The 13807-nt window shown below is 37.3% G+C and overlaps 1 protein-coding gene across 1 annotated transcript in view; it reads right to left on the minus strand.

Moving 5' to 3' along the window:
* The window catches only part of AGPAT5 (1-acylglycerol-3-phosphate O-acyltransferase 5), a 60067-nt gene that overhangs the window by 18915 nt on the left and 27345 nt on the right, over nucleotides 1–13807 (minus strand). Inside the window, exon 5 of the mRNA XM_080585451.1 lies at nucleotides 8880–8970. Within this exon, the coding sequence (XP_080441577.1) occupies nucleotides 8880–8970 (91 nt within the window). The remainder of the gene's footprint in view (nucleotides 1–8879; nucleotides 8971–13807) is intronic.

The following is a 13807-nucleotide window of genomic DNA, read 5'->3' on the forward strand; positions in this document are numbered from 1 at the left end:
GGCAAAAGCACAGATATCTTTAAACATGCCCAATGTTCATCCGGCGTTTCACTTCCAATGGACAAACCAATTCCATCAACATACTGAATCCTAATACCGTCCCACAGTAATAAAACAACAGTTTTAAACTACACATGCTGAAACAAGATGCAACGTTTCTCCAAAGCTACCACACTATCAGATATTTCAATACATTTGTTATTTTCTATTTTAGATTTTTTTTTCCCAGCTCTCACTTTCCTCTTTCTAGTGGCACAAAGTGACGGTCCTCTCTTTGAGGAAGGATGACAGAAAGCAGTTAGACTCAAGACTATGCAATGACTTAATGCTGATCAAAATGGGAAATTCCACTTTATCCTTGCAGCCATTTGACTACTACTCTTTTGTGCATGCTTGTGTCAGCTACTAACCTCATATTGCTCTGGCACCACCCTCCCACCAGCTGACTCAACAAACCATCCTAACAGAAAACTAAGCAGGGCAGAGGGAAAACAGCACAGAGTCAACAGCATGGAAGAAACCTTCTCAATTTCCCTGCCAACAAGCTATTAAACTCACTTATTAACAAAACCATAGTCACAGAAATCCACTGCTGACCTTAACCATCCAGACCATGGACATAAAACTGTCAAGTTTAACAGCAATCCGCAAGCCCTCACAACAGTATTTCATTTCAATGTTTGCTTCAGCTGATTGCTTCCACTGAAAACACACTTTAGAATACACAAGCACAGAGGGTTTGAAAGTATAAACTTTATTCAATTTCCAAAGTTTTAATATACAATGAATTGCAAAACAAAAACAAAAAACCCCAAACCTTTCTGTGATCTCAACACAGCTATTCCACATTCATTTGAAAGTGCTTCTGAAAAAGGCATTGCATACAAAAAAAATCACTATTTGGCTATAAGATGTGTATTTTTCTCAAAGAGAAGTATCAGAATATGATTGTGATTATTGCTTTCTAGCCTTATCATTCATAGTTTTACTCTTCAATATGTTTTAAAGATCCACCCATTGGTGCTATTGGTTCCTGATACACGGACTATTTTTCTAAATCAAAATACTGTGGTATTGCTTTAGACATACTGCCACTTGGAAAATCAACACAAAAGGCAATATAGTATGTCCTGATTTTGTACTGAACTTCTCTTCCTTTCTTGTTGGGTAAAGTGTACTCTGATCTAAAATTATGTAAGTATCTACTGAACACTTTAAAATAATGCTGGTTTCTAAGCAGCTCTAAGATTCTTATAGTTGAAATTTTCAGTATAAATCGTTATCTTGATTTCTTAGTATTTGCTAAGAAAGTGTTTGTTCAAACAGGGAGATAAAAGGTTTTTTGCTAGCACTCTTTCTGAAGTCACCGTTCTAAGCTTTACCAGCAACGGGGATAACTATCTATGCAAAATGTTGTGTGGATTGTGTAAATATTTTGAAGCATAACATGGTTGTAGGGTTTTTTTAGCTTGTGAACTGTCACATCAAACAGCTAATTATGTTACGTTTCCAAACGTTTACTCAGTAAATCAAGCACTGAATATTCTAGTGTTGTGTTAGCAATAGTCGTTCTACCCAACACAACTCTTACTGATCCAAATCCCACAACACATTCATTTTATCCAAAAAACGCTGTCATTCCTTTCCTGCCCAACTCATCTTCCCCCTACCCATACTAGTACTGTGGGGAAAGAAAGGAGAAATAAGGCTTTAATGGGAACTGAATCCTCTAGACAAATTAAAACACACGTCGAAGGCTACCCAGTGCTGAGTTTTTTGAATTAATTCATGGAGAGTTTTTGTGGTGAAGATGGTCAGTGACAATATGTGAAGTACAATTGTAAAACAAGCCCCTCTTGTGTTACGTGCTACAAGGGAACTCTTGAAGGTTTAGATTCAAAAAAAGTATGTATCTATCTAAAACCAATGAAGAAAGTCCATAATCCATTATTTAGTACAGCTCCAGTGTATGACAAACATGCAGCAATAACAGGAGTTCAACACATCCTTTTAAAATATGTTTTATAAAAGCATTAAGCACACATTCTTGCAATTACTTGATGATCTTTGCTAAAATCAACATAACAGAATTTAAGCCCAAGTAGTTACAGTATAGTTACCTTGGCAAGCGGCCTGCATCCAATTCACAAAACACACTGTGCTTAAACTGTTTTTAATGTTGTGCAATACTAAGTTAGAACTCTCTGTCAAAGTATTTGAGGTCATGAGATTTTATTTTAAATGCCAAAGAAAACAAACTAAATGTCTAATAAAGTAATACTCTACCTTAAAATGCTATAGCTTTGCTCTTCTATGTTAGCTGATTTTTAAATGACTAACAGACATAAAATACCCCAAAACGTAATAACTTGATGCAGATCTGTGAGAGAATATATTAAGGGTGAAATCATTAAAATAATACAAAAGTCCAAAGAAATAGCGTGAGCAATGGTACCTCAACTGGCAACCATTAACTAGACTGTAACAAGATGCAAAATTACTTCAGTTTTGTTGCAGACTTTCTGAACAAAAGGAAGTAAGGTTTTAATCTGGGAAGTTTAAGGAGACAAATCATTAACATCTCCAGAACTGAATCCTTCATGCAAACAGAAAAGAACAATGACAGCAAAAAAAACAAAACACGATTTATCTAAGCTCTCAGGGTAAAGTTACACGTAATAGCTGAGTACAATTCTATGGAGAAGATTCCTCTTTCTTTTTCCTTCATCCAAGCCAAAAGCTCATAGAGCTGGTCAGTGCAGGCAGGCCACCTACATTTTCAGACTCCACCATTAGTCATCTTTTTAACCCTGACATGTGCACATACCTCATTTGAAATGAAAACAATCAAGAAAAACAACAACCAGCTCTAAATTATAAATACCCTGTGTATTGCATGAGCACTGCCACATTTAATCAACAAAAGTTATATTCTCTCTAAAAGTGAATGTCAGATTAATCTGAGAGGTCTCTTTCCCCCTATGAAACTATGTTACTTGATGGTAAGACAAAAACTGAAAGCAGGGTGAAAAACAGTGGGTTAAGCTTAATACCATCTCGGTCTTTCTTTCCTCTTTTCCTTTTGTGCCTTCATGTGTGTACACAGGGGTAGTATTAGACTGAAAGCTTTGCAGTTATTTGGGGTGTCCTACACACTCACCTAACACTACGTTCCTACCAGCCTACTGGAGTGACCTCAGTGGCTTAGTTACTGAAACCAGGGTCCAGAGAGACGTATAAAATTACGTATGGTGGAGTGCTCAATCTTCGTGCGGGAGCTTCCTCTCCCAAGCTGCCAGTATCTCTAGCTTCCTATACGCCCTCTCTCATGGAATAGATTTTAAGGAACTCTGCCAAGAAAGCTGCAGAAGAAATGTGCTCACATAAGAAAACACTTCCAAAACACATCTTTCCCCCCCCCCCCACTGAAAAGTTAGGTACACAGTAGCAAGGTTCAAGTTTCCAGTATTCTCAGGCATGATCTGCTACCCAACCAGCAGACAACATTGTACTTGGCCACAGGTCCCCAGCCAGGATAGTTGTGCACAACCATCCCACAGCACAACACAGGAGACACCACGCTTCAGGACACCTTCTTCCATAATGGGTGTATCCAGAAAGAAGTTTTTAAGAATATAAGATAGCTTCTTTCTTTCCTAAACTTAATTTTCTAAGGACAACATTTCATAGCAGAAATCCAAGGGTATTGGCTCTCAAATGCTACTCAAGGTCCACCCCCACACATGACTTTTTAAAAGATGTTACTCTCCTTTCCACATTTCACTTTTACGCCAAGCTTGCTTACATCAAAGCGTGTGGAAAAAATATTAACAAAAGATATTTTCTAAAGAAAGTTTCAAATAACATTCTGGATATTAAATACTTCAGATTGCTTTAAAATACAATTTAAAACCAATGCCAAGATCTAGAAGGGAAACATTTTCGATTAGCTCCGTTGAAATACCTCTTTTTCACATGACCTGTAAAAGCAATTTTGAGATAAGCATATCCTGCACGCACAAACATCTTAGTAGAAAGCATGATACTAGGCAAGATAAGCTTAGCATTAAAAAATGTTTACATTTGCCACTTTTATGCATAAAACCCAGGGAGACGATAAATGAATACCTGAAATATTTGCTTGATTAAATGACCTTTGTTAGAAATCAAACATTAATACAAAATTTCATAAATGCCTTTCACTTGGGAAGATTGTTTTGTCTTCATTCAGCAACAGCAAGTCAAGTTAAACTCTCCAAGCTTCCTATCATGTTCTCTTTGACTTTTCAGAAGTTAGCAACATTAGGAGTAGGAGGGCTTTGGATTATTCTTATTCATTTTCAAATCCTTAAAATACCATTTCCTTAACATTTGGATAAAGTTCATATTCTACAAAACCTAAGAAATTTGTCACTGTTTGGAACATTACAAAGGTCTAACTCCTATAAAATTATTAGCAATCTAGACATACATATTGTGGGAGCATATAAATGAAATAAATTTTATACCAGAAGCTGGTACAGGAAAAAAAAATCATGTATTTTATGGGTTGTGTAGAAATTTTGTTCTGTAGTCCAGAACCAGTAATATGCCTTGAAAGATTTACGGTTTGAAATAAATAAATAAATACTGTTTCTAATATTACAACAAGATTAAACTTAAATCCCTAAGAAAATAAAAGTGCCACCCACAAATTTAAATTCCCCAGACTTCAAAACTCAAGCCCATTGGTTAGTGTGGAAGAACCAAGACACTTTTAAGATGCCTAAAACAGCTGACCAGCCTCTAGATATAGTCTCTACTATATAAAGGGTCACCATTATATGTCAACTGAATGATCCCAACGGATTTTGAAGATGACAATTGATCATGTTAGCTGACTAATTACAGTGGAAAAACTAAAGCAAACTCTAAGATGCTGTATGCTTAAGTAGTGGAAACTGGAAGGCTCAGGAGACAAGAGGTAAAACATGCCTTCACATTTTTAGTTATTCAGTACATTACAGAGAGAAACATTTCCTTTGATTATGAGAATCTTAGGAGATATCCCATTGGAAACCTGAGTAACCAACCATGTAGAAAAACAGAAAAACAGAGAGCATCCTAGCAGCAATCACTCAAGAAATCATCTCACGTGGTTACCTATTTCCCATCATGAGAGGACAAGAAGGATCATCATGTTCAAATCCACCCCCATGGCACTGACTCCATTGGCTTGGAAGTGCAGGGTTTCATTTACTTGACAGAAATGTGAAAACCTGACAGATGTTTTCATCAGAGATTCTGGCAACATTGCTTACTTGGTTTGCTGCGGCTGTGAAACCCCAGCAAATATTAGAATTTGGACAACAAAATTAAATGCTGGAATAAATTTCTCAACTCCACAGGATTTAATTTGTTTTATGAGCAGCTCCTGCATTAATCCCAAACAACTTAGTTTTAAGGGGTAATTTTTGTTTCTAAAATTCAAGGAGCACATTTTTCCTTCCCCAGTACAATGAAATAAATATATTTTCAGTTTAAAATGCTGCCTGTTCTATTCTGGGTAAAAATCTGATTTGATTAGAATTTTCAACCACTTGTAAAACATGTAGAATAAATAATCTTCAGTTTCTGAGGGTACTAGCATTACCCTCAGATGACAACAGTCTCCATTTATTACCACATAATCAGTACCCCCGGCAGTAAGCAACTTTCTACATCTCACTGAAAACAATTACTGCACGTTTGCACATGTCAGTCTCCATTGTGAAAACCAGGAACATAAATGCCCTAATTTCATCATCTTTATAGATGTTTTTTGGCATTCCTTGGTTTTAAAAAAAATCGCAAAACTGGCAGCACATTCAACAAGAACTTGGCATGGTAGTTAATGAGAAATCTGCAATACTAGATCATGGATTTTATTTTTTATTGTACAGTACCTTTATTTCCTTCTAAAAATAGTAAGCAAGTATAGGCTTACTATAGGCTTACTATTCCTTCCCTAGACGTTTCTCCATGTTTTATAGCACTGTCTCAATTTCTTCACTCACAGACTGTGTGTGTTTGATTTGCTGGTGTTTCAGAAAGAAGAAATCCATTTGCTTTTGCAAGGAGTCAATATTTTGTGTAGAACCCAAGTCTTAAGACAAGAATAAACTGTAACATGAAGTATAATCAGTATTTTTAAAAAGTTACCTCTCTTTCAAGGGGGGCCTCAATCACCTTTATATTCTTTTGCTGTTTGATATCCTTTCATCCTATTCATAGACAGATAAGATTTATTTAAATATTCATATCAATGACGAAAGACATAATAGCTGCAACCAGCAACATGAAAATAAGCTTTTGGATGTCGACCTAAGCATTTGGTTTTTTTTGTTTGTTTGTTTGTTTGTTTGGCTGGTTGGTTTTTGCTTTACTGAACTAGTCCTCTGACCACCTGTAAGAGGCAGTGACTGTATCCATGACTGATATGTTCTTAAAAAGAATACCAAGATATAAGTTGCAATTCATCAACTGGTCACATTAACGTCAGGTAATTAAATTCAGCTCAATAATTCTGCTTAAACTGATGAAACTTCCCTGGAAGAGTATCCAGCCCATGGAGAGTAAAAATAAACACAAAATCCACGCAATATTTTCATACTTCCTCTCTACAAAACTACTAAAACATATACACAGACGTCAAAAACAGTATTTCAGATTTCAGACAGCATGATAAACATGAGTTATGCTTGTGCTCTAGGAATAGCTTTGTTATCTTTGGGTACAATATCTCTGGTCCTATCTGTCAGAGAAAATAACATCAAGTGAAAGTTTAATTCTTAGGAATTAAACCACTTTTTCAATATTACACTTGAACTATTTCCTCAACACATAAAATGTGCAAAAATGTAGGAAAAAATTGCTAAAAAGCCTACTCACATTTCACAATGTAATTTATAAAATACCAAAAAAAAAAATAATCCCCTGTGTGTCTGTAAAGCCAACACTGAAGCACCATGCTGTATATCAAAGACAAGACAAAATCATCAGACTTTTCGTTTCTCGACAATGACTGAAGTACAAATTTTAAGCTATAATCACAATGCATCCTCATTCATCTGACTGGGCACTGCTACCTTTCACAAAACTGTACAAAATATGATGTGTGGGGCAAGGCGTTCGGTCACAGCTCCCATACCAAGCCCCAGTCTGCAGCCAGCAGCCAGGACAGTGGTGGCACTGGGGCTGCCAAGCAAAAGCCACAAGCTGGGGCCAGCACCGCTCATGGCAGGGCTCTGGGGAGTAGTTGTCATCTGCCGGCGGCCGCTTGGAGTTTCCTGTCCTCGGAGCTCCCCAGCGTACGTGGTCTGTGCCTTGTGGCTTTTTTTTTTTTTAGCCGTAAGAATATTTTGTTATGTGGCTTTTAGCGTCAGGCAGGCTGGCCATCCCTGCTTCTCTTGTGCAAGGGATGCCCTAATTCAAGTGAGTATCAATCTTCCCATTAACTTGCAGGGACAGTTCCCACCCTCTCCGTATAAAAGTTGAGGAGAGACCAAATTTTTGTGAACAATAACAATGAAAGAATTCAGCAATGAGGAAAAGCAGATCAAGAGGATTCTACGCTGGAACAGAAGAAGTTTCCTGTTTAATAAATACTTGTTGTGAGCATTTTTAAAAGGAGTAACCCTTACAAGACAAAAGCAGGCCATAATTGGAGAAAAGCACTAGAAGAAACAAACAGGTGCTCTGAAAGCACAAAGCATTTTTTTACTGTTTTGTGGACTGCGGAAGTATAATTAAGAGGTTTACTAAAATAATAACGACAGTGAGATCCCTTTCTATTCCCTGAAAAAGGAGGAGAGAGGAAAAAAAAAAACCCACCTCATATCAAACACCCCCTCTGAACTCTCAAAGAACTGCCAACCTCAATGAAACATTTGACTTTCATTTCCGACAGGAAACTGAAGCGATGAATAAATACATTATGACTTAAGCTCTCTTGCACATACACGCAAACAAATTCCATTCTTCCCAAGGAGGAGAAGAAAAGCGTATATCCTTTTGGACAAGAACTAACAATACTTAATAGCTTGATGATATCAACAGGCTGATTCACAGACTTCTGAATTCATTTCAGCGTGTCACAGAAATGAATTTACCAGACCTATTTGTTTCTCTCTGTTTACCTTCAGGATGAATTATTTCACTTTTGGTCAACAGGAAAAAACAAAACCAGGAAATATGTTGACTGAACTGTTGGAGTTAAAAGTTTCTACGTATTGTGCATATGATGTGAGAAAAATGAAAAAGCTTGGGAGCCTTTGCAAGCCATTCCAAAGATGAAATTCCACCTGCAGTTATGATGTCAGCATTCATCAATGCAACTACAGGATAAAGTTCAACCAAGGAGGGGTAAGACTGGAAGATGAAAGAGCAACAAATCCCAAAAGAAATTGTGGCATTAATAGTAATTAAAAAGGAAGAGCTGGGAAGACTTTAAGGCACAACATTCCTGATTCAAAATATCCTTGATGTCAAGTAACAACTGCAATTGGAGTTACAATGTCAGTCTAGATAGATCAGTAGTGCCCTGATCCAGTGTAGGTGATTCCTATGTCCCTGAAAAGTAGGAAAAGAAGTGTCCGTGAATACATATAGATAGAAACTAAAGAGAACTTCCTTGAGACTTAATGCTCCTGTACAATGTAAAATGCATGAAATGTCTGTATACAAGCTTCTCTCATCTTACTCTGTGGTAGGAGGAACACTGACTTATTCTAGTCTAAAGCTTAAGTATCAACCAGGCAGGCTTAACAGTCCAGTTAGGTGAGATCATCTTCAAATTATATAACGTTTTATATAACACATGCTAGCACCATAACAAAAGAATTCAAAAACTTTTTGCTTACCTTCTTTTTCAGCAAATGATTGACTATCTGCAATGACTTTTGGTATTTCTGGATTGTAACGAGTCCCCTCTGGAAAAATCACTAAATACATCTGTGGGATGAAAAAGCAAAAACAAAACAAAACAAAACAAACAAGATCTTTTAATGAATGCAAGTTGATTCCTTTTATATAAATTAACATTACTTGATAAGATATTGTATTTAATTCACACCATCTGTTGGTGATCCAGCTAAGATATAGTTATCTATAAGGATCCAAAGAAAAATCAGAATATCTGAGCTAAAAATTTCTTAGCTCTTAAAACTTAGCTCTCTGTTTGGATTTCAAAATAATTTTCTTTGAATGTATACCATAGGTGTCCAGGTGACTGCAGAAGGGAGATAGCATGCGTTAACAAGAGCAAGGTTCAATATAGATCTTCCATCTATATCTTTCCTTATATTGAGTTCTACATTTAATTCTATTCCTAATTAGAAATATTATTAATTGAAATTATGATAGATCAGACATGTGCCTTTATGCATCTCACTGTATGAGACATTACATATATTATGAACTTAGATAGCGTAGCAAAATTTCATCTTGAAAGTCACATTCCTTTATGTATGAGCATCTGCAAGGTTAAATTTCCCAAGTAAATTAGTTTGCTTGACTATTCAGCAATAACTGCTTTTACGGGTTTCCAAATAATTATACAGCTATACTTTCCCAAAGTTTTTGCATGTCTAGTGTAAAATTAGGTACCCAAATAGAGGAATTCTAATTTGAGGAATTTTCCATTTGCTTTCAACACACAACAAAGGTTTCCATCCCTCTTTCTTTTTTCCCCTTGCGTTATCTCCTACATACAAAGTTGATGTAAAACATTACTTACTTGTGAAAATTTTGTACTGAGGGTTCATTTGCAGAAGAAAAAGCTACTGCCACAAATGCTAACTAGCACAGATTTGAACATAAACTGACACGTTTGTAGTAAAATCATGCCTACTGTACCTAGACTTTGTTATCTTTGCAGAAATGAGTCTTGAGAAATATTTCAAAGAAATGAGATAGTGGATTTACAAAACAGTACAAGAAAGATTACCAGTGAGTACATGAAGACCCTGACAAGTAGGAATGTACATCATGAAAAGACGCAAAGTAAAATAAAAGCTCAGAAGAGAGAAACAGGTTGTGCTTTTGGCCCACAAAACATCAGTGTGCTGGTATTTGCACGTGATGATTGCAGAACAGCTACAGAAAAGGTTGAATGCAGAAAGACAAGACCTAGCAAGCGAACTCTCCAGAATTATTGCAATGAGGAAGGCTGAAAGATGCACTAAAACGTGGAGAAGGAAAAATCTGTGAAAGTTAACCAACAGGAGAGGCCAGCATGCGATCAAGAAAGGGGAAAATTGAGTACATAACCTTGAATCTGGCAGGTGAGAGGAAAAAAAAAAGAATGGCGAATGGCTAAACCAGTGTTAGCAGAGTGGCATAAAGAGAAGAGCCACAAGACTTTCTGAATAGAGCTAGAGGAAAGGCTGTACTTGCAACAGCATGTTTGCAGAGGAGGAAAACTGGCAGATTGCAGAGGCAGGTGAAGTCCAAGAATTTAAGGATTAGCAGAAAGGCAAGATGTATACAGATTTTGTGGAAAAAGAACAAAAGAACATGGTTTTAAGAGGTAAGGTGCTTGCATTTTTTCCTTAATACGACAGTAGGATGAGTACAGGGATGATTACAGAGATGAGTACAGGAATCCTCGGACCCAGTCACAATTTACACTTCCCCATCGCCATGTCTACATTTCATGTTGAAAATGTTTAAGTGACAAAGTAGAATTTTTCAGCATTAGCTGAAAAGGGCATAATATTCAAATCAAGATGCATTTTTCTTTTCATAAATATGCTTATATTAAAACCATGTAATTTGGATCCTTAAAATGGTACTCCAAGATGAGGATTGTTCCTCCCTCGCTGAAGCATGAATGCTCAGCTCCAAAGTGTAGAATAGTGGCTATAACGTGTAATAACTGAAAGAGAAAAGAAAGTGAAGCACACAGGAGAGAAATACCTTTCTTGGTATGGAGATCAGCACTTAAAGGCATGTAGCAGCATTAACAGCCTTCAAAGCAGTGACTCAGCCACTGAAAGCTGATTACACAACAGAGTGTAGAAGCTACTTACCCCAGTCCTAGATGTATAATACAAAGCAGGGGTAGAAATTACATTTTCATTGCTCTTGTAAACGTTTAAAACACAAGCAGCTGAACAAGTTCATTGATCAGAATCTGAACATCTCTGAATTAAAAAGCACATCAACAAGACAAAGAAGTGGCCTATGCTTTAAATTCAGCATATGCAGCTGATATGCAACTCCTTAGGACTACTTTACCTGAGTAAAATTCAGGAATGTAAATAGGTGCCCTACTTCTTCTCATGGACAGTGCTGTACAAGACAAAGATATTCTGCTAGTGCAATCCAGCCTATGAAAGCTACGTGCACAACTGGGCAGCAGAAGCTAAATCCTTAAGCAGTGTTTCCAGAGATTATAAGAACTACAAATCTCTAAGATTTTAATAACTAAATAAGCTCTCCTGAACTTGGATTAAGAGCTGCTGAATTGTAGGAGCATTTTAATTGCCTAGAAACACCACCTGCAGTTTCTTGCAGTGAATGCAAAATACTGTGCTTGCGTTGAAAATGACACACAAAATTTAGCACTGCCACAATCCCCAATTCATTGATAAACCAATTTTAACTCTGGCAGAATAGGTCCCTCTGTTCAGAGTTATATTACACTTTTTGTACCTATTTCTGTATAATAGGTAAGTGTCAAGACACTGTCTCTGATCAATTCAAAAGTTAGAAGGAGTGGGTTCACCTAAGTAGAATTTTACTGATTTTGGTTTGAACCAGAAGGCCAGAAAAGAGGCAGAGATTACCTGAGGAGTCTTCAGTGTAAAGTCAGTGGACTTGCCCCTTATTCTACAAATTAATTGAACATATGACAACTGTATTCATGCATATAGCAACTGTTCATTTTTCCAGTGTTGTCAAGTTCTGCTAGTCAAAAAGAAATAGCAATGGTACAGAAGCAGCACTTAAAGAGGGGAGGAAACAGCTGAGGAAGACCTTGAGAAAGAACAGCATCAGAAAAGGAGCTGGTATTGCTGGAGCAGGGGAAAGGGGCATGAAGCTACATGCGAATCCCTGGAACACAGAACAAAGTCAGCCCAGATACTGTAAGCACACAGGGAGAAGAGATGCCAAAGGGAAAACCTGACCAAGGACAGAGCTTTGGATGGTGTCCCCAGAGAGAGTAGCGGCCACTCCACAGAAGAACATGGGGCATCAAGAAGTGGTATTACTGACTAAAGATATCTTGCTTTTGCTGTGCTGTTCTCAGGAGGGTGAAAAGGGAAAATAATGAAATATTTTTATTTATAATATTCAAAATCATATTAAACAATGCATTTTCTCAGTTTTCTTATTTTCATTATCGCATCCAGACAACTAGATGGATTCATATCTGAATCGATTTAGACCACTGCCTAAATGATATGCTTTTGGTGAACTGAATGAGAAACATTAACACTGATCAATCACTGAGAAAGATGTGGTGTGAGAAAGCATATCTGGTATAATTTGAGCAAAATACAAAAGTCAACGTGAGGAAAGTCTAGTGGGTGTCATCCTTGCCCATGGCAAGGGGATGGGAACTAGATGGTCTTTAAGGTCCCTTCCAACCCTAGCTATTCTATGAAAGCAAGCAAGGACATACAGGATTTATAAATTGTCAGGGATTTGCAAAGTAGTAACCATATGACAAAATAAGCCTTATAACATTAACATCAAGCCTTATAACAGTTGTATTAATGTATCTGTCCTCTTCAGGTTTCTGCTGTTTGGTTGGCACTGCTTCTCAGGACAAAGATTTATTCTGTTGCTGAATGAATTACAAACACAAGACACACAGTAACCAGCTAAACACTGGCCGTACTGGGCTGTATCCCCATCTCACATTGCAGATATCCTCCTCTTCAGGCATGATAAACAGGCACACAAGTTACATTTCAAATGGAATAGTTTGCTGTTCAGAAGAGTTAACTTTCTCTATAAAACAAGCAGACTGAGTGTATCAAGTGCCTGCTGGATATATTGTTACACCGAGAAATGCATTTATCCTTGTTATGGCTTACATTAGAACATTAACACAAAAGTGTCCTTCGAAGTGTGTGACAGTCTCTGCTCTCACAACCAGACACAAGACTGCAATTTGTTAACCATCAGCCAGATTTTCTGCCATTTGGAACAAAACCACACAGTTTCAAGTGAGTTTTAGCAATGAAAGGCCCAATAACAAACCATTTGCGTGTATAATTACACGGTAAGTTGAAAATTAAAACGAAAGAATGAAATAGAAAAATTTAGTAGTTGAAGGTCTCCACTAAGACAATACAGGAACAAATGAGTTTCAGTCTATTGTCAATTTTGTGCATGTCTAATAGCTGAACTGCTGCTGCTGCCTCGCTATATTTTGGAAGCAAGGTGGAACATCTGTGAGCAGCAGGGCAGAAACGGGGGCTGGTGAAGGCAGGCAGAAATCCTAAGAAAGGTGAAAAATTGTACCATGCAGTCCACTGCCCTAACATGAGATCAGGCATACCTGATCACTGACCCAATCCTACTGTGAATGTGAGAGGTCAAGAGGCAGTCCTATTTTTCTGCTTGCATTCCACCTCTAATTTACTTTCCATTATTAACACAAGAAGAAAAGGAACCAAGTGAAATGAGGCAGTAAAGCAACTGAAGGGCTTGCTGTGCTAAGTAGAGTAGCGGACTCTGGTTCCGCCTTCCTACACATCTTAGGTTTCTTAATGGGAACAGGGATGGCTCCAGACAGACTGAACATTAATCATTTGGATTCTTTTGTTTAAACACT

The sequence above is a fragment of the Anser brachyrhynchus genome (genome assembly GCF_964034855.1).
Source record: "Anser brachyrhynchus genome assembly, chromosome: 3".
NCBI lineage: Eukaryota > Metazoa > Chordata > Aves > Anseriformes > Anatidae > Anser > Anser brachyrhynchus.